Below are 21,546 nucleotides of genomic sequence, written 5' to 3'. Positions count from 1 at the left end.
GCGCTATCAGCCTCTCCCGGGCGATCCGAACAGTGGTCGCACGTCGGCGCGGCTGCTTTACGAATACGGTGTAAGTACTCGTTAAAGCAGCCGTGGCCGGACATCACTTGGGTGAGACGATAAGTCATCTCACCGTGAGTCCGGTCCACCCACCTGTCCAGCCGATCGGGTCCTATGAGGGACCTGGTCCATTCGCCTCTCGTTTCCTCCGAGAGGCGAGTCCGCCACCGGAGCATGGTCATCCGCCTGAGCGCCAGCCGGTCCTCGGGTTCGAGGGACCGGTTTCGCTCTCGGCGGAGCTCATGCCCGGCGGCGCGTTCCTCGGCGAGCAGATCGGCGGGCGGCAATGACGACAGGATACCCGCCGCCACTCCGGACACCGTTCGGTAAGCCGAAACTGTCCGGATCGCCGCCCGCCTTTGCACCCTGAGCAGGGCTTCACGGTTTTTGGACGAATACTCAAGAGTATCCGCCCAAACCGGGGACCCGTACAGGAGAACCGAGTGTACGACGCTGACTAAAAGTCTACGCCGCATCTCTCTCGGCCCTCCCAGATTGGGCATTAGTCCCGCCAAGCAATTCATGACTTTCTAGGCCCGCTGGGCCGCACGAGTAATGTGCGGCCCGAACTTTAGACTTTTGTCTATGACAAGGCCCAGATAAGTCATGGAGTCCTTAAGCGGGATCTCCACCCCCAGCACGGCGAGCCGTGGAGGAGTGAACTTGTACCTGCCCGTGAACAAGACCGCTTCGGTCTTGTCCAGGGCGAGGCTAAGTCCACTCCCCTCCTGCTGGATCCAGGCGGAGACTGCTCTGAGCGCGCAGTTTGCCCGGGATCCAGCCTCCTCGGACGAGGCGCCTTCCGCCACCACCAGCGTGTCGTCCGCGTAGCAGACGACACGCACGTGCGGTGGTAGCGGAACGCGGAACACCGCGTCGTACGCGATGTTCCACAGCAAAGGCCCGAGAACTGACCCTTGCGGGACGCCTCCCGTAACAGGTCGGATTCTCGGGCCCGCGGCGCTCTCGTAAGAGATGACCCGATCGCTAAAGTACGACCGGATCATCCGCCCGAGGTAAGGAGGCACCCGAAACTCGTCCAGCGCTCCGAGGATGTGTGACCATCGCACGGAGTTGAACGCGTTTCGGATGTCCAGGCTCACCGCCAACCCGAAGCCCTGCTCAGTTTTGGCCCTGAGGGCCAAGTCCCTGAAGAGGGAGGCCGCATCGTCCGTCGACCTCCCCCTCCTGAAACCATACTGGCCCTCGGCCAGTCCGCCGACGTCGGCCAGGTGGGCTTCGATCCGGGTGACGAGCAGCCGCTCGAGGATTTTCCCCAAGTCGTCCAACATGCAAAGCGGTCGGTACGACGAGGGGAGACCCTCGGGCTTGTCACCCTTTCTCAGAAGCACCAGCCTGGCCTTCTTCCACTTCGTGGGGAATTCACCCTCCGAGAGGCAGCGGTTCGCGACGGCGCGTATCCAGTCCGGGGCGAGGTCGTTTACCAACCCCCACACCCGGTTTGGAATCGCGTCAGGGCCGGGAGCTGTGTTCCGGCCCCGTACGCGCGCCACCGCGTCGGCCACCTCCTGGGTGGTGAATTCCTCCACCGACACGTCGTCCCCGAACGCAGGGGGAGGCAGAGGCGGGTGTGTCGGAAAGAGCGTGTCTACCGCCCTTTCCAGCACTTCCGCCTCCAGCTGACCGGAAGCCGGTGAACCGCGGAGCTTCCGCATAACGACCCGGTAGGGTTTCCCCCACGGGTCGTGGTCCACCGACTTCACGAGTTCGGCCCAGCACTTCGCTTTGGCCCGCCTGATGGCGAGCTTCAGCTCTTTGCGGGCCGACCTCAGCGCCTCCCTCGGGTCCGGGGATTCCGGGTCCCGCGGCCAACGGTTGGAGCGCGTCATAGTCCTCCTGACCCTGACGCACTCCTCACGCCTGACCGCCACCTCGGCGTTCCACCAGTGGACTGGCGGTCCGCGAGTCGACGGCGGTCGTTTGGCCGGGAGGGCGAAGTCGCAAGCTGCGACCACCCTCCGGTCCAACTCTTCCGCCGCTTCGCTCGCGGAGACGCGCCGGTCCGGTACCGCGGGCGCCGACCATTGAGCGAGCAGTAAGCCCGTCTCAAAAGCGTCGACGTCCGTGGCCGGTCCGACTCGCCAGCCCACTCGCCCACTGCGAGACGGCACGCGGGGCACGGCTCGAGGGGGACGGCCACCATCGCCGCACTCGTACACGATGTACCGGTGGTCGCTGAGGTTTTCCCTGTACGGGAGAACCGACCAGCCGGTCACGTGCGGGTGCAGCGACGGAGACACCAGCGTGACGTCCACCACCGAGCTCGAGGAGTGACCCTCGAACGTCGGGGTGGATCCCCTGTTGGCCGATACCAGCCCGATGGCCGACATCAGGTCCAACAGTTCTTCGCCACGCTGATTCGTGTCCGCCGACCCCCAGACCGGGGAGTGAGCGTTGAAGTCCCCGGCCACGAGCTCCCCGCGGCCGTCGCGCGGCCGCCTGAGTCTCCTCGCCCGTAGGCAGGAGGACACGGACTCGAGGAGTCCGGCGATCGGCAAGCTGGGCGGCGCGTAGCAGCTCAAGACGTCAATGCCGTCAATCCTCGCCGCTACGAATCCGTCGCCAACCTCGATGTCCGCGACCGTTAGGCCGCGGCTCATCACTCCGATCGCCGCTCTCCCGGACCGGTCCAAGTACCACCCCGGGGCGTCCTTGATCAGTCCGACAAACGGTTCCGAGATTACGCACACGTCGATACGCATCTCGTACACCGCCTGCCGGACCAGATCCTGCGCCGCCCTGCAATGGTTGAGGTTCGTTTGAAGGAACCTCATCCACTGGTGGGCGGCGCGCAGGACGCCTTAGGGGTCCCTTGGACCGCCGACACCTCTACTAGAGGCTTCCCCGCAGCCCCTCCCTCGGTCCCCTTAGCTTGGGGACCGGGGCAGTCCTTGGACAGGTGCCCCACCCTCCGGCACCTGAAGCAGGCACCCTTGCGGTCCGGGCCTTTGCAGGCGGCCGCAATGTGCCCTCGCTCCAGGCACCTGTAGCACTGAGGACCCTTGTCTTCAAGAACCCTCAGCCTACAGGAGCTCCACCCCACCCTCACTCGCGTGAGGGCCGCAAGGCGTGGAGCTAACCGGACTGGCAGGTCGCACCTGGCGTACCGCCCCTTGCCGAATCCGTTGGTGCGGACCGTTACCGCACCAACTTCGGCCTGGCCCCCGTTTGGGCCCTGGAGGGCGGAGAGCAGGGCACACTTAATGTCGCCCGGCTCCATCCACTCCTCCACGTCAAGGAGCATGACGCTGCAGGTCTTAATCGGCCTAGTAACCCGCACGTCATGCTCCTTCAGTGCCTCCCGTAGCCTGGCAGCTAGGAGGTTCGCATGGGAGGCCGCGCCCTTGACCTCCAGCAGTACTGCCCCAGCCTGGGTCCTACGGGTGCCGACAACTTGGACCCCTGGTCTGGAGGTCAACAGCCGCCATTGCCGTTTTCATAACGGCCGCGTACTGCTGCCCCTCCTTCAGGGGGCCAATTACCACCGCCTCCGTGCGTGGTACTTTCGCTCTCAGTTGTGCGGCTGAGGGACCCTTCGCTGGAGGTTTTGAGCGCGTCTCCATCTTGCCCTTCGTCACCGAGTCCTCTGGCCGTTTGGCCTTTCGGCCAAGGACCTCAGTCCACTTCGTGGCAGTGACCGTTGCTTCTTCAGCGGCGACATGGGCAGTACCCATTACTGGCGGATGGTCAGCCGCAACCCCGTTGGGCGCCAGCACCTTTTCGGCTCCAGCTGTGATCCCCCGAGATTTCTTCTTCTTTTTCTTCCTCCCCTTTTTCTTCTTCGTGTCTATCAGTATTTCCGCGGACTCAACTGCTGGCATAACGCAGCCCGAGGAAATCTCGGCGACGTTAGCCCTGGATGGAGAAGCAACCTTCGTGTCCTTCGGTTGGTCGGTCTGAGTAGACCCGTCAACCATATCCGAACACTCCGGTGCTTCAGGAGTTCGCGTGTGGTGAAGATCCGCCAGGGCCCTAACACTTTCGATCAGAGCCACCGCCATCTTCACCACGCGCCGGTGCGGGTCGTACACCTCCATCACGTCCTCCAACGCTTGGGCCTGCTCCTTGGCAAGTAGCAGACCATCGCTCAGCAGTATCTCGCTTGTCGGAAGGTCCCTCTTAGGCGTACCGTCTACATTAAATAGGTCGGCCGCTGTGTAGTCCATAAGCTTGGCTTTTTTGGCCTTCTTCTTTGACGGACGCGGAGTCACCGGCATAGGCAATAGCCTCTCCGGCGGTGTGTCCTCCAATGAAGATGCCAAATCCTTGGGAGGCATTGGGGAAGTCTCCTTCCTTTTAGGTCGTAGGGACTCATCTTCCTCAAGTCCATTCATCCCGGAGGTATTAGCCACTCCCATCGATCCCTCAGGAGATTGCGGCAACATGACCGTCTTCTCAGGATGGGTCAAGCCACCTTTTCTGTTACCCGCCCTAATGAGCCTCTCTATAATGGAGATGGATCCCGATGGTACCGGTAAAGGCTGTTGTTGCTCATCAGCCAACCCATGTGCCACTTCCATTGAATCCCGCGCGGATTCGGGCACATTTGCAGTAACCTCGGTGACACTATGGCCACCGGAGAATGCCTGCTTCTCACATTCTCCAGCAGTAGCTTGGGCGCGAACGCCCCCTGGACCCTGCCTCAACAGTCCAACGGTTTTTGCGCAGTCGCTGGATGACGACCGGGTCGAGCCTGCAGCGGTACTCTCCCCAGCCGGTCCTGGAGTCTCCGATACTCCTGGAACCGTAGCTGTTTTTTTAACATGGTGACCTTCCATCTTTGATTTTTGAGGTAAATTCTAACCTGCGTTTTACCTACCGCCAGGGGATTTGTTTTCGGTGTTGCCTTCACCTAGGTGGTTGCCTTGCTAGGCTACCGGGCCCACCCGCCCGTTATGAAATTACCCTCGAACGCTACCGCTTATTCGTCCACTCTAGGAGTGGCTTATATCACGGCTACCCTGCATATCTGCAGGGCTAACGAGCGAACGAGGAGCTCGCTGTCCGCGACCGCTTATTCGTCAGTCCAAATTAATGGACTGCTTATTTCGCGGCTAACCTGCATATCTGCAGGCCGTTCCTCTATCCGCAACCTGAGGACGCGCCCGATTCCCCGAGCTAGGGAAACTGCGCTCGTGCCTACGTTTCGTGGCCCCGTAGAGCCCGATCCAACCGACACTGTCGCGCAGCGAAACGGGCGCCACAAGATGCGCGAGGACGAGTATTAACAATTGCCACAATCTACCCAACAAAAACTTTCAAAAAACAGATTTGAATATATCCAATTGAGGTATCTAAGTTAAAAAAGTTACAGTACTAATACTGGAACTGATTACTAAATCTGTATGAACAATACTTTCTAACTTGAATAAGAAAAGAATAAACATTTCTTAGCTCAAAATAAGGTTTTGTTGCAATACAGCTATTCATGTATACAATACTATTAATGAGTTTCAATATTGTAATCGAAAAATAAATATTATTTGATACACAATTTGAATTAGTAAAAAAAAAAATTCAAATATCTTATNTAAATATTATTTGATACACAATTTGAATTAGTAAAAAAAAAAATTCAAATATCTTATTATACAGGGTGTTCAGTAAGTCAGGAAACGGATTTCTATTGTTCTCATTGTTACAAACAATGAGAACAATAGAAACCCGTTTCCTGACTTACTGAACACTCTGTATAATAAAAATTTAAAAATTATACAAGAAAAATATACTTGAAAAATTATTTAATAATGTCCGATTTTCAATTTTTTTTTTTTTTAATATCAGAACTTGACATTATTTTAGAAAAATTGATTGCCAAGATGAAAAAAAAATTTTTTGCAAGTCATGAGCGTTTAAAATTATTATCAAAAACGCTCATTGTAGACAGACTATTTTTATTTAAAATCTGAAAATATTACCAGGCATATTCAGACATATTTTAAAGGTACCCTAAAAATTTCTTTAAAATTTGTTGATAATTCATCGAATTATGAGCTTTCTATTTTTTAAGGAGTCCATGCGCGTAGTTTTTTTTGCTCCGATGCGAAGCTGAGAAGGTATTAATTTTACTATGATGCATTTTTTTTTGTCTACGCCACTTTTTCCTAGCTTACACTAGACCGATTTTATTCGACAATATGCCAAAGTATGACAAATCATATCTAGTCGACAAAATTACCCTCAAAAATTGAAAAAATTTCCCTCGTTCCCTGAAAATGGACAAAATCCCCTGAAAAACTACAATTTTTAAAATCGATAAATTTTGACAATTCTTTTATTTTTTTTTATTTCGTAACTTATCATAACTTTTTGAAAAATGAACATACCAAAATAATTTTGTATATAGACACCTTAGATATTTCCCTTCTATTTGATATTATTTTTTTGAAAATCTGACCCTTTACTTGCCCACGGTAAGGAATTCAAAATAGAATCTTTTTCGCAAAATTTAATGTTTTCGAAATAAATTTTGAAAATGTTCCGGAAATACTGCGTCCTTTTAACATATGTTAAATTAAAGCTTATGTTACGTATTATAAATAATTTATTTAAAATGTACGTAATCTCAACATTAAATTAAATGAGTTTTTATTAGAAGTTATTATTAAAAATTTTAAATAACAAATTTAAATTTATGTGAATATTTACTTAAAATGAACAAAACATTAATAAATAAAATATAAGACCACAAATTAAAAACACTTTATATAAATGCAAAGTCTCACTAATATTACTTTATATAATTTTATTATATTTGTTCCTTTTAAACTAAGTTTGAAATTTAAAAAATATGATTATTATATCTATTTTGACAATTTTACTATTTAATTTTTTATTGGTGAAATCTGAAAACAAACAACGACATTGCAATTTTTCTAGGTACATGTTGAATTTTTTTAAACATAATGAACAGTATTTGTTACATTTGGATAAAAATTTAGAAAAAGTAACCGAAGAAGATTTAAATAAATACGACAAAGCTGTTAAATACCATGGTAAAATTGTAATATTAATGATAAAAGAACTTTATTATGATCACAATGACTATTATCTATCAGATTTGATGACGGTAAATATGTATTTAAATAATATTTCTGGATCATTAATTGTAATTTATAAAGATGAAGCAGTTAATAATATCAAAAATAATAAAGTGTTTCTCAGTTTAAAAGGTTTAAAATTACTTAATCATACTATGATAAAATGTTTAGACAATTATATAAAGTTCAATTGTACTGAAGAACCAATTATGTTATTTGTCGAATATCCTATCAATTTAATACCATCTCATATACTAAATATTGACCAGTTAAGTATAGCTACAAAATGTCTTATGAGAAAATTATTGAAAGAAATAAATTATAAAAAAATCAAAAATCGAGACCGACAATTGTTCCACCCAAAAAATATATTATTTTATAATATAATGACGAAAGAGTCAGAAAAAAATCTAACAATTGGTACTAAATCAAAACGGCGTCAAAATCTTGAAGATGGTAAACCAATAGATGTTTTAGATCTCCTAAGATTTGTTCCACTTAATATAAAGTGCGCTGACGAAACTCACCTAACTCTGCTAGATTTATATCGTTACGCAGAGTATCAATTTTTATTCATTGATATAAGAACTTTCCATAAAATATTACGTGGAGCTTTATTTTATCCTGTTGGAGTACTTATATCTGATTACATGCATTTTGTAAACGTGTTTCGCAATTGTATAGTCTTTAAAAAGGATAACAAAATTGTTCAAGATAGTTTAGTTACCTTAGGAATGAAAGTGGCACTCAACCTTCAAACATTTATGAACCTGAATATATACAATGAAGAAAGTTTAACTTTTCTTAAAATAATGATTATAAGATTACACTTTATTCTAAATTGGGTAAGTGGCACTCCACTTCCAAATAAAGATTTACCAGAGATGATATTTAAAGAAATAGAAAAATTCATGTTAAATTACAAATTGATGTTCGACTTAGAATCTGAGAAATTTTTTCCTGGAAAAAATGTAGTGGATACACATAAAATGATATTAGAAAAAGCGAATCTAGTTGAATCTTATATTCAGGAACTAAAAAAACATGTAAATTTATTTTATTCAGATAATAATTTACAATTTTTTTGGAAAATTTCTGATATAAATTACAGACACTTTTTAATGCCAGATATAATTGGTAAGCTTTCATTTATTTTTAATATACACATGTATGACACAATTTATTGCAATTATATACAATTATTTACAATTTTTAAATAACATTAATTTGAGTTAAAATAAGGTATGAATACATTATTTTAACTATAATTTTTAATATAGGTCGATTTTAATATAGAGTGATAAGTTTATCATAAAACTTTCCATTACTCACAAAATAAATACAATATTGAAAAAAAAATGTTTGATCTTTTCAATTAAATTTCTTGATTCATCAGCTATTAATTACTCTCTATAATTATCACTTATAGCTTAGAAGGGTGTCAACTTAAATGGCAACTTACTTATTTAACTAGCTTATAAAATAGAAAATGATTAATTAAGAAAAAGAATGGTTTATAACAACATATTGAAAAAAACCCAGCACGTGATATCGTAGCACTGTAGGGACGTAGCATAGTCGGGACCAATATAGATGATATCTGACAGTGATTAAAATCACTATCATAAAAAACGCTTCGATGCAAATCTGTAGATAGAGTTTAATTTTAAAAAACCCAGCACAGGGGGGTCGCGGCACAGTAGTGACGTGGCATAGTTGGATCAAGTATAATGATATCTGATAGTGATTAAAATCACTATCAAAATAAAACGCTTCGATGCAAATCTTTAAAGTGTTTAATTTTAAAAAATTGGTGTATTATTCCAAAAGCTACATGATCTGCTAGTTCCTTATTAATATCCTGATTAAGATAATGTATGTCGAATACATACACTTTTCAATAAGTTATAGCTAGACCCCGGATTTGTTTGCACTCAAAAAACCTAAAATAATATGCATTTATGCATCAAAAAACTTCAAAATATGTATTAGATATGCTCTTACCCAAAATATATGCATTTATTATTTTTTTTAATTTCTTCCATAAATAATTCGACTTAATTAGATAAACTTAATTTTTAATTATATTATCAACTTAAAACGTTAATTAAAGAACAGTAAATATTTAAAAATATATTCAATGAATAAAATAAATACTTTAATTCAGAATAATAAAAAATAAATATGTATTAATCCTCTTTTACCATTTATTTGGTAAATATTTATGATAAAAATACAAAATAAAAAAATTGTATAAAAAAAAATTTAAACCAATAAAAACATAATTTGGTTATTAATAAAAAATATTTTGTTACAATGTATGACTTTTATTTTTATAAAAAGAATTGACAATAATATATTTTTCCATGTGCTCAGGTGTCACATTTGTTCTTCTATGACATAGTATATGTTTATAAAGACTAAACCATTGGCCACAGAACTAGGGTTGAAGTTTTCTGGAAGTTGTATTTCATTGTTACCTGATATAATTAGTCCAATTTGTTCCATTACTTGAAACCCTTTATTTTTCTTATATAATTGAGATATTTTAGTTTTTATAATAGAACCTTTGTCATCCTGTATATTTGATAGTTCTGAAATAATATTTTTCATAATCTCTAGTGATTCTAATAAAGTTAATTTAGTATCTTCTAAATTTGTAATTGCCCGAATGAGTCCAGAAAAGTTATTTTTTATAAATGCTAAATCATTTTTTATTGTTGGCAAATTCAACATTTTCTTACAACTCTCTAAACTTGCTGACGATTCATTGTCTAGTTTTTCTATTACAGTTTTAATACCTTCATAGTTATTTGAATTAAATATAACTGCTTCTATCCACGTACCCTATCTTGTAATAACTGGTTCAGGTGGCAATGGCAAACCGGGAAGTATTTCTTTATAAAGTTGAATACGATAAGGTGACTTTAAAAAAGATTTTTTCAAATTGTTTATTAATTTATTTACATTTGGGAATAATTCCCTAACTTTTTCTACCACCCTATTTAACATGTGTGCAACACATGTTGCGTGTATAATACTTGGGTAAAATACTTTTATTGCATCTCCCGTTTTTAACATATATGGTTGGGTTGGGTTTGCGTCTGATACAAACAACCGGAGGTTTTCATCGTTTCCCCCTGCAGGCCATAATATTTTTAAGCTGTCATTAATGAACCGAGATACTGTAGAGTGATTAGTTTTAGGCAGTTCTTTAGATGCTAAAAGATAGGGTTGACTTGGTGTATCATGTTTTAAAACGCCAACTATTAAATTTGCTATGTAGCGGCCGTTTGTATCAGTTGTTTCGTCAACAGCGATCCAAATATCTGAGTTGCTAATAACTTCTCTTATTGCAATAACATTATCATAACATGGACCAAGATAATTTTTTCTTAATGTACTCTCGTTGGGAAGTATACAGGGAAACCTGTATACTTCTCCAAAAAATTCTTGAATTCAGGAATTTGAAGTTTATTCCAAGGTATATTAGATACTAACAAAGCTAAACAAAGATCCTCATAAAAAACGTTACCAGATTTCGATTTTGCATCCAATACAAATAATTGTTTTTTGTTTTCATTTACTCTACGTTTTAAAGCACTATTATGAAAAGCGGTATCAACGTGTTGATGTAATTGAAATTTTTTTGAGCACGCGATTTTTTTGTCACACAATTGACAAAACACTACAGAGCCGTCCGTGGTAAAAACGATTTGGTCAGTTTTATTATAAAGACCAATCCATGTTTTTAATAAAGTAGGTATAGAGCTACGACTTTTCGGTATTTTAAAATCTAATCGTATTGAAATATAAATTGTAATTTATAAATTTACGGAACGCAGATCGCAAAATGATGTATGGACACTAGTGCACTATTGTCTGGGGATTATGTCCGATAACCACGACGCGGCGTGTATACAAAATATAACACTAAAAATAAAACTAGTTAGCATTGTTGCGATAAACGAATTATAATTTTAACATGAACTGTCTACAAATATAACATACAATGAATAACATTTATTTCCCCAAAAATCGTAATGAACTAATAATTTCTACGGTGAAATAAAAATTAAATAATTGGCTAAATAAACTTTTATACAAAATATGCTTGAATATGCAAACATTTTCAAATATGCATTTATATGCAAAATAAACTTTTTCCTGTGCATTATCTGTTACACAAATCATCCACATTTCTTACACCATTCGAAATGCATACACTCATTACAAATATGCAAATGCATACAAATCCGGACTCTAGTTATAGCATTATAAAGTTAAAAATGTAAAAAATAAAATCGAAAATTTTCACACAATAATAGCATTCGGTAGCCATTTTTATTAACTTTGATGTCTATTTTCACCACGAAGACAAGTCCAGAGGTCAAGTTGACGTAAGAAATCCGTTCGGTGAGAGCTGAATAAAAGTGGTAACAGACACAAAAAATAAAAACACATCATAGTAAAACCAATATCTTCTCAGCTTCGCATCGAAGCTAAAATTATTGGATTATTCTAAAAGCAACATGATCTTCTATTTTCATATCTATATCCTAATTAAAAGTTTTATAATTTATAAGTGTAATATATGAATAAATATTTATTATAGCAATTAAATATAGTATAAAATTTATATGTAATAATTTAATATTGTAATTTTGTACAAAAATCGTAATTTTAATTATCAACTTTGATCCCCGTTATCACCATGAAAACAAAATGAAGTCCGAACTTTTTTGTTTCATATTAAATATAATAATATAAGCTTCAATTTAATATATATAAAAGTGTCAGTGTTTCCGAAACACAGTCAAAAATCAAGTTAAAAAAATTCTACTTTCTACATGCATTTTTAATTTACACTCCTGTATAAAGAGAAATCATCCGATTTTTTTATTTTTATTTTTAGACTTATAAATTATTATTTTGTTATGTATAGGAAGTTTGGATTTTAATACAGGATGTAGTAAGTGGGATCTAATGTTTAATAGCTTTCTTTTGGATTTGAGATGAGGACCCCAAGTTAATCTTTTATCAAGGGCAATACCAAGATATTTGACTTGAGTCAAAGAGGTAATAGGAACTCCTTGGAAGGAGAGAATAGGCATATTTTTTTTATTGAGAGTGAAAGGAACATTTACTGATTTGTCTGTATTGATTTTAATTTTCCAATGTATGGACCACTTATCTATATATTCGAGGTGGCGTTGAAGAGCATTATGAGCTACGATTGGATCTTTATTGGATGATAAAATGGCTGTATTATCAGCGTAGGTAACCAAGGAGGTGTTTTAAGTTTGGGGGATGTCTGAAGTGAAAATATTGTATAAATCGGGGGAGAGGTCACTACCTTGCGGAACTCCTGCTAGAATGGGAAAAAGAGAGGAATAAGAATTACCGTAACGAACTTTAAAGGTTCTGTTTTCTAGGTATGAACGAATAAGTAGGTATAGGGGAGCAGGAAGGAATGATTTAATTTTATAGAGTAAGCCAGGATGCCAAATCCTTGTTTAAAGGTGGTAGGGAAATACGAAAGTCTTAACATGGAGTTAAATATGAAAGTTATTAAAATAATTGTTTTTCTAGGGAAATGTTTTAAAATCTTATTTGATATCAAGACATGCTTAGGTAATTTATTGGACTTCAATTTATGTGTCACATTTACAATTTTATTTGGAGAGGCATGTTTAGTAGAGAGAGACATAGTTAGTGGAGAATCTAAAAAATTATTTATTTTGATTAATCGAGAATTGCTAGGAATAATATCAGGGTGAGGTATAAAATATTTGAAAGGTGTTCTCCAAAAAGATTGGATTTATCAAGATCTGATATGGCAAGCAACCATCTATTTTTTTAATAGAACAGGAAAAATCTTTCAGTTTAAGCATGTTTTTAGTGGTTTACCATAATGAAATGTCCCGAGAGTTGAGGGATTTGAATTTTGTGTCAAACATTACGAACAAATAAAGTATATTACATTAGCTTTAATTTAAGATATATATAAAAGTGTCAGTATTTCTAGAACACTTTCAAAAGTTAAGTCGAAAAAGTTAATTTTTTGTGAAAAAGTCTTAATTCCCTCTTTGTGGACAGGTAAAGGATCAAATTTATATTAAAAATATACAAAATGACAGGTAAAAACATCAAGCATCTATAAAAATTTTTTTTATTGATTTGTTCATTTTTGAAAAAGTAATAGCACTTTTAAGTAAAAAAATTGAAAAAATTAAAAAAATTAGCGATTTTTAAATTTGTAAATTTTTTGAAGATTTCCATCATTTACGCAGAACAAAGGAATTTTTTTCAATTTTTGAGGGTAATATGTTCGACTAGATACGATTTGTGATATTTTAACGTATCGTTAAAAGAAATCGGTTCGGTGAGAGCTGAGAATAAATAATGACAGATACAAAATAATTAAACACATAGTAAAATTAATACTTTCTCAGCTTTGCATCGAAGATAAAATGTTTAAAATACGTTATGGTAAAAATAGAGCGTCGCTAAAAACTACCCCAATCATCACTTTTCTAGATCATCAAATGTTAATAACTCAAAAATTAATAATACAAAACTTATACTTCTTTTCAAAAATAAAGTGTAAGCTTAAATATATGATATTCTTGGATATATTTTTAAATGACGGTTGATCAATAAANTCGTATCTAGTTGAAGACATTACCCTTAAAAATTGAAAAAAATTCCCTCGTTCCCCGTAAATGGGGGAAACCTCCAAAAAAATTACAAATTAAAAAATCGCTAATTATCAAAATTTTTTCAATTTTTTTTACTAAAAACTACCGTAACTTTTTCAAAAATGAACATATCAATATAATTCTTTTTTATACTAAAACTTTAGATATTTACCTTTCATTTGATATCATTTTTNAATTTTTTTTTATACTAAAACCTTAGATATTTACCTTTCATTTGATATCATTTTTTTGAAAATCTATCACTTAACCTGCTCATTGGGGGGGATTTAAAATGGCAACTTTTTTACAAAAATTAATTTTTTCAACTTAATTTTTGAAAATGTTCCGGAAAGACTGCGTCCTTTGAACATATATCAAATTAAAGCTTATTTTATGTACTACAAAATGAAAAAAACTTTTTTTTCTACATTTAAACGGCTGCCGTAGTTAAAAAAACACTATTTTTGTGTTAAAATTTTCGATTTTCGATTTTAAATTTTCAACTTAAAAATGCTATAACTTTTTGAAAAATGTATATATCAGCACAAATTTTTTTTTTCTAAATACATTATAAGTACATCTTTCATTTGACATACTTTTTATTAAAATTGGACAATTTCCCCTTATATAGGGGGCGTTCAAAACTTAAAATATTGTAAAAAACATAGATCTTTTTCAACTGAACTTTTGAAAATGTTCCGGAAATACTGCGTCCTTTAAACATATATCAAATCAAAGGTTATGTTATATACTATCAAATGAAAAAAAAAAATTTGTCCCGACATCTTATCTTCTATGTGCAAATGGCTGTCGAAAATTTTAAAAAAAATGTAATGTTTGCGATAAAAATTACATTTTATCGGGATGTTTTTTGTACTTAAAACTGCCATAACTTTTTCAAAAATGAACAAATAAAAATAATATTTTTTTGTATTGAAACCTTAGATATTTCCCTTTCATTTGATATAATTTTTTTTGAAAATCTAACACTTAACAAAAAATAACTTTTTCAACTTGATTTTTTAAATGTTCCGGAAATACTGCGTCCTTTAAACATATATAAAATTAAAGCTTATTTTATGTACTACAAAATTAAAAAAAAAAATTTGTCCCGATGACCTATCTTCTATACGCAAATGGCTACCGCATTCAAAAATATGCTATTTTTGTATGAAAATGATGGGTTTTGTATTTTATTTTAATAGAAGTTGATGTTCCTTTTGCAATTATCCATCAATTTTTTTAAATTAAACACTATCTACTGATTTGCATCGAAGCGTTTCTTATGATAGTGATTTTAATCACTGTCAGATTAAATCTATACTGGACCCAACTATGCAATGTCTCCACTATCCCGCGACCCCACTGTGCTACCGTTTTTTTTTAAATTTATTATTATAAGAGTTTATAACTTAAAAATCCGAAACCAACTATAATACTGTCAACAAGATTAGTTTCAATTAAATGCAAAGAGCCTACAGATGGTAATATTGTTTCTAATTGTTTAAAATCATCAATGTTGGATACAAGAGATGATTTTAGAGCTTTAATTGCTAATATACCTAAAAATGTTAAACTTTTAAATACTATTTTACCTCAACTCGCATAATTAGAATTAATATCATTAAATAGAAATTTTTTTTTTATTTTAAATGTGGCCAATAAACTTATATCTATTAGTCAACATCTGTATTCAAAACCATTATATAGATGTGATCGAAAACTGACAGCCCCATAACACTTAACTGTAAAATCGTTTCACTAATAAAAGATCTCTATAAGAAATGGATTGAGTTAAAAAAGAAATACTACTGTTCAAAATAGAAAAGAAATTTTTAAAATTATTAGATACTGTCTTTGATTTTTCAATCGCTAATTCTTTAAAGATCAATTTTTTTAACAAAGAAAATAAATTATTTATTTCTAAACAAGTATTTACTACTAAAACTTTAGAATATAATAAATTTTTTGTTAGAATTACCCTTTCGACTCAAAATATAAAAGATAATAATTTTGAAGAACTTCACCTGAGAAACTAAAATAATTATTAATTTATATTGATTTGGTCATTTTTAAAAAAGTTATGGCAGTTTTAAGTAAAAAAAATTTCAAAAATTTCGAAGTGAGTGTTAAATTTGTAATTTTTGAGGGTACTGTCTTCGACTTGATACGATTTGTGATCTTTTGACGTATCATTGAAAGAAATTGGTTCGTTGAGAGCTGAGATAAAGTGACGATAGACACAAAAAAAAATACATCATAGTATTACTAATACCTTCTCAGCTTTGCATCGAAGCAAAAAAGTTTTTAAGATTAGTGAATAATTATCTTTTATCTTGTAAAATACAAAAAAAAAATTTTAAGCTTACTTGAGATCTACTAGAAATATACCATATACTGAAGATAATTATGATATCCACGCTATCAATTTTCTACTTAAAACTTTGAAAATGAAAAATTTGTATTTTACAGTAAAAATCAAACTATTTTGATATACTACTCATAATATTAATATAATATTAAATAATATAAAATTGAATAACAAAGGCCGTTTTTGGGGTTATTTTTGGTCAAAATACTAAAAATACGTTGAGCGATCAATAAATTTTTTTTTAAAAATGTCAAATCTTCACAAAATAATTATTTTAATGTATGTAATAAAGTTAAAATGGTTCTCATTAAAAATTCGAAGTCGACTTTTGTTTATCCATCCTACTGGTTATTGACCAGTCAAAATAAAAAACATATCAGCTTTGATGCCAAGCTAAGAATCTATTAATTTTACCATGATTTGTTTATTTTATTTTTTTTGAGTGTGTCTGTCATCACTTTTTCTCAGCTCTCACAGGACCGATTTCTTTATAACAATATGTTGAAGAATCACAAATCATATCTAGTCAAAGACATTATCCTTTAAAATTGAACATATTTTCCTCGTTCACCGTAAATGGGGGATAACTCAAAAAAAATTTCTAATTTAAAAATTGTTAGATTGTTTTGATTGTGTAAATTATTATTTCAAAGTAGTTAATTTTTTTTTAATCTGGTCTTTTCTACTTATATAGAGGGTTCAACATTTGATACTTATGTATAAAAACTAGACTTTTTTCAACTGAAATTTTAAAAATTCATTGTGTATTAACAATATAGGAATTTTTAATTGAATAATTACATTTTTTTTCAATATTATATATATTTTTGGGTATTTTATAATAATCTAAACACTTTGTATATTTATATATACAAAACTGTGAAAGCCAAATATTATTATAGTAAAAAAAAACTATAAGATTTAATCAAATTTTATGTAATTTACGATTTAATAGATGTTAATTTGATATTGTTTTTACTTTTCACTTTTAATTATTTCATCAAATTTCATCATTTTGAATCCATTTTTATTGATTTATAGACAATATATGTAGAGAAAATTTATTTTATGAGAATGTATATACAAATGAAAATTTCAACGATAGCAATAACAGTAGTGAATTGAATATTTATGACATCGGGAATAATGATGGTTTGGATGAATTCAAAATTACAAATGATGAAAATATCAAACATCCTATTTTCATAAGAAAAAAGAATAAAAGTTTGATAGCATCAATTGAAATGAAGGATTTCCCAAAACACATGGTGGATTATTTTATTTGTACAAAATAGAAAATTATATTTTTGTATTAATAAACAGACTAGTATAAATTTATACATTTAAATAGTATTTTAAATTTAAGCACATAAAGTTTAATTTAATATTAATAAGTATATAAATACTTTTTATAGCTTTGATGCTTCGCTGAGAAGGTATTAAGTTTACTATAATGTGTTTTTTTTTTATGTCTGTCATTTCTCAGCTCTCTATAAAGTAGAGTACTCTGGTACTCCCAGTGTAGCCGTATACTCCTATTAGAATCAGTAGCCTACTTGTAAGGACGACCCGAAGAACTTAACATACTTTAGGGCCTTGTAGACCAGAGGGAAAAGGGTCTAGGTTAGAGCTCCATCTAGGCGTATATTAGAAACTCTAAAATGGTATATTATACCTCTCTAATTTATTTAAAATGTATGTAAGCTCGAAATTAAGTAAAAAAAATTCCAAGTTAAAATAAGAAGTTATTATTAAAAATTTTAAGTAACAAATTTAAATTTATGTTAATATTTGCTTACAATGAATAGAACATGAATAAATAAAATGTATAACTATAAATTAAAAACACTATATAAATGCAAAGTCTCACCAATATTACTTTATATGATTTTATTATATTTGTTCCTTTTAAATTAAGTTTGAAATAAAAAAAATATGATTATTATATCTATTTTGACAATTTTACTATTTAATTTTTTATTGGTGAAATCTGACAACAAACAACGACATTGCAATTTTTCTAGATACATGTTGAATTATTTTAAACATAATGAACAGTATTTGTTATATTTGGATAAAAATTCAGAAAAAGTAACCGAAGAAGATTTAAATGAATACGACAAAGCTGTTCAATCCCATGGTAATATTGTAATATTCATGATTCAAGAACTTTATTATTATCACAACGACTATTATCCATCAGACTTGATGACGGTAAATATGTATTTAAACAATATTTCTGGATCAATAATTGTAATTTATAAAGAAGACGCAGTTAATGATATCAAAAATAATAAAGTGTTTCTCAGTTTAGAAGGTTTAAAATTACTTAATCATACTATGATAAAATGTTTAGACAATTATATAAAGTCAAATTGTACTGAAGAACCAATTATGTTATTTGTCGAATATCCTATCAAATTATTACCATCTCATATATTAAATATTGACCAGTTAAGTAGGGCTACAGAATATCTCAGAGAAAAATTAATGACAGAAATAAATTTTGAAAAAATTAATAATCAAGACCAACAATTGTTCCACCCAAAAAATATATTATTTTATAATTTAATGACGAATGACTCAGAAGAAAATCTAACAATTGGTACTAAATCAAAACGGCGTCAAAATCTTGATTATGATAAACCAAAAGAAGTTTTAGATCTCCTAAGATTTGCTCCACTTAATATAAAGTGCGCTGACGAAACTCACCTAACTCTACTAGATTTTTTTCGTTTCGCAGAGTATCAATTTTTTTTCTGTGATATAAAAACTTTCCATAAAATATTACGTGGAGCTATATTTTATCCTGTTGGAGTACTTATAGCGGATTACACGCATTTTGTAAACGCGTTTCGCAATTGTAAAGTACTTAAAAAGGATAACAAAATTGTTCAAGATAGTTTAGTTACCTTAGGAAAGAAGATAGCACTCATCCTTCAAACATTTATTAACCTTAAAATATACGATGTGGAAAGATTTGATTTTTTTAAAATAATATCTAGCAGATTACACTTGATTCTAAATTGGGTAAAAGGTATACCACTTCGAAATGAAGATTTACCAGAGATGATGTTAAAAGAAATAAAAAATTTCATGTTAAAACACAAATTAAAATTCAATTTAGAATATGAGAATATTTTTTCTGAAAAAATTTTTGTTAATATACTTAACATAATATTAGGAAAAACGAATCTAGTTGAATCTTATATTCAGGAAATAAAAAATCATGTAAATTCATTATATTCAGTTTATAATTTAAAACTTTTTGGCAGAATTTCTGTTAAAAATTATAAGCACTTTTTAATGCCAGATATAATTGGTAAGCTTTCATTTACTTTTAATATACATAAGTGTGTCACAATTTATTACAATTATATACAATTATTTAAAATATCTAAATAACATAAATAATTTGTGTTGAAATAAGTAATACTTATTATTTACTAATTCATACTTTGTTTTAACTATAGTTTATCGAATATGGTCGATAATTTATAAAACGGTGTGATAGGTTTATCATAAAACACTTACAAAATAATTACAATTGATAAAAAAAGGTTCGGTTTTTAATAGCAATGCTTATAGCTTGGGTGTCCAAGTTAAATGACAACATACATATTTACTAGCTTATAAAATAGAAAATGATCTGATAAAAAATATGACAACATTTCCTGTTTATATATAGGAAGGAAAAAGATTACCGTCGATAAATAACTGATTATTGACCAATCCTAATTTTACAATTAAAAAACATTTTAAATAATATAGTAGTAACATATCATCTATTTTATCATGATGTGTTTATTTTATTTAAATTTTTTTGTTTGTGTCTATCGCTACTTTTTCTTAGCTTTCACCTGACTGACATTTTCACCGATACATCTAATGATTAAGTACTATCTAGTCAATGAATACCTATAAAAAGTAGAACTTTTTTAACTGAAATTTTGAAAATCTATTAACTATTGACAATATACATATTTTTGAATAATTAATTAAAAATAAAATACATTTCTTTTCAATATTATATTTATTTTGCAAATAATAGAGTATTTTATGATAATCCTCCTAACACTTTGTATAGTTATATATACATAACTCTTAACGCCAAAAAATGCTCATAGTAAAAAAAAAACTGTAAGATTTAATCAAATTGTATGTAATTTACGATTTAATAGAAGTTAATCTGATATTATTTTTACTTTTTACTTTTAAATATTTCATTACATTTCATAATTTTGAATCCATTTTTATTAATTTACAGACAATATATGTAAAGAAAATTTATTTGTTGAAGATAGAAATACAAGTGATAATTTCAACGATCTCAATAACAGTAGTGAATTGAATATTAATGATATCGGAAATAATGATGGTTTGGATGAATTCAAAATTACAAATTATGAAAATATCAAACACCCTATTTTCATAAGAAAAAAGAATAAAAGTTTGATAGTATCAATTGAAATGAAGGATTTCCCAAAACACATGGTGGATTATTTTATTTGTACAAAATAGAAAATTATATTTTTGTATTAATAAACAGACTAGTATAAATTTAAACATTTAAATAGTATTTTAAATTTAAGCACATAAAGTTTAATTTAATATTAATAAGTATATAAATACTTTTTATAGCTTTGATGCTTTGCTGAGAAGGTATTAAGTTTACTATAATGTGTTTTTTTTTTATGTCTGTCATTTCTCAGCTCTCTATAAAGTAGAGTACTCTGGTACTCCTAGTGTAGCCGTATACTCCTATTAGAATCAGTAGCCTACTTGTAAGGACGACCCGAAGAGCTTAACATACTTCAGGGCCGTGTAGACCAGAAGGAAAAGGGTCTAGGTTAGAGCTCCATCTAGGCGTATATTAGAAACTCTATAATGATATATTATATCTCTCTAATTTATTTAAAATGTATGTAGCCTCGATATTAAATAAAAAAAATTATACATTAAATCGTATTTTAAATCTTATCACATAAAATTTAATATTATTTGAATAAATATATAAGTAAAGTAAAATGGAGAGAGCTGGCCCCCCGCATCACTCACTCCCCCACCAACCAGTGGTGTTGAAGGAGGTGTACGGGGGGATTAAATCCAACATAAACTTACCTAATGCTATGGCGGGAGAGGGAAACGATAAAATCCAACGTAAACTAACAACGTTTTCTAAAAATTTTATCATCGACTACTCGACGGTTAGGTTAGCATATTTCCAATAATAAGGTACCACTGTACAGTAACGATCACTCTCGTATGCATTTTATGAGAAGAATAACACCACTGGCGGTGTTTCACGCCTACGTATTTTATTTTTTACTATATAACTGGTTAAACACTTCTT

General features: G+C 34.7%; 2 protein-coding genes across 3 annotated transcripts in view; one reads left to right on the top strand and one right to left on the bottom strand.

Annotated features, from left to right (window-relative positions):
* The window catches only part of LOC126898045 (uncharacterized), a 7,176-nt gene extending 2,317 nt beyond the window's left edge, over positions 1-4,859 (bottom strand). The window contains exon 1 of the mRNA XM_050671994.1: positions 3,696-4,859. Within this exon, the coding sequence (XP_050527951.1) occupies positions 3,696-4,859 (1,164 nt within the window). The remainder of the gene's footprint in view (positions 1-3,695) is intronic.
* Positions 4,860-6,807: 1,948 nt separating this feature from the next.
* Positions 6,808-20,767, top strand: LOC126897873 (uncharacterized). 2 transcript variants are annotated; one of them, XM_050671812.1, is made up of 3 exons: positions 6,808-6,960; positions 18,218-19,515; positions 20,461-20,767. In XM_050671812.1, the coding sequence occupies exons 1-3, from the start codon at positions 6,872-6,874 to the stop codon at positions 20,712-20,714; spliced, it is 1,641 nt and encodes a 546-aa protein (XP_050527769.1). In that variant the 5' UTR covers positions 6,808-6,871; the 3' UTR covers positions 20,715-20,767. The 2 variants fall into 2 exon arrangements, with proteins under 2 accessions (XP_050527769.1, XP_050527770.1); XM_050671813.1 differs by lacking the exons at positions 18,218-19,515; positions 20,461-20,767 and adding an exon at positions 17,235-17,533 and having other exon boundaries at positions 6,808-8,258.
* Positions 20,768-21,546: the final 779 nt, after the last annotated feature.

Source organism: Daktulosphaira vitifoliae, unplaced genomic scaffold (assembly GCF_025091365.1).
Source record: "Daktulosphaira vitifoliae isolate Bord-2020 unplaced genomic scaffold, ASM2509136v1 Scaffold_2, whole genome shotgun sequence".
NCBI classification, from domain to species: Eukaryota; Metazoa; Arthropoda; class Insecta; order Hemiptera; family Phylloxeridae; genus Daktulosphaira; species Daktulosphaira vitifoliae.
The sequence above is the reverse complement of the archived record's forward strand: the minus strand, read 5'-3'. Positions and strand labels throughout refer to the sequence as shown.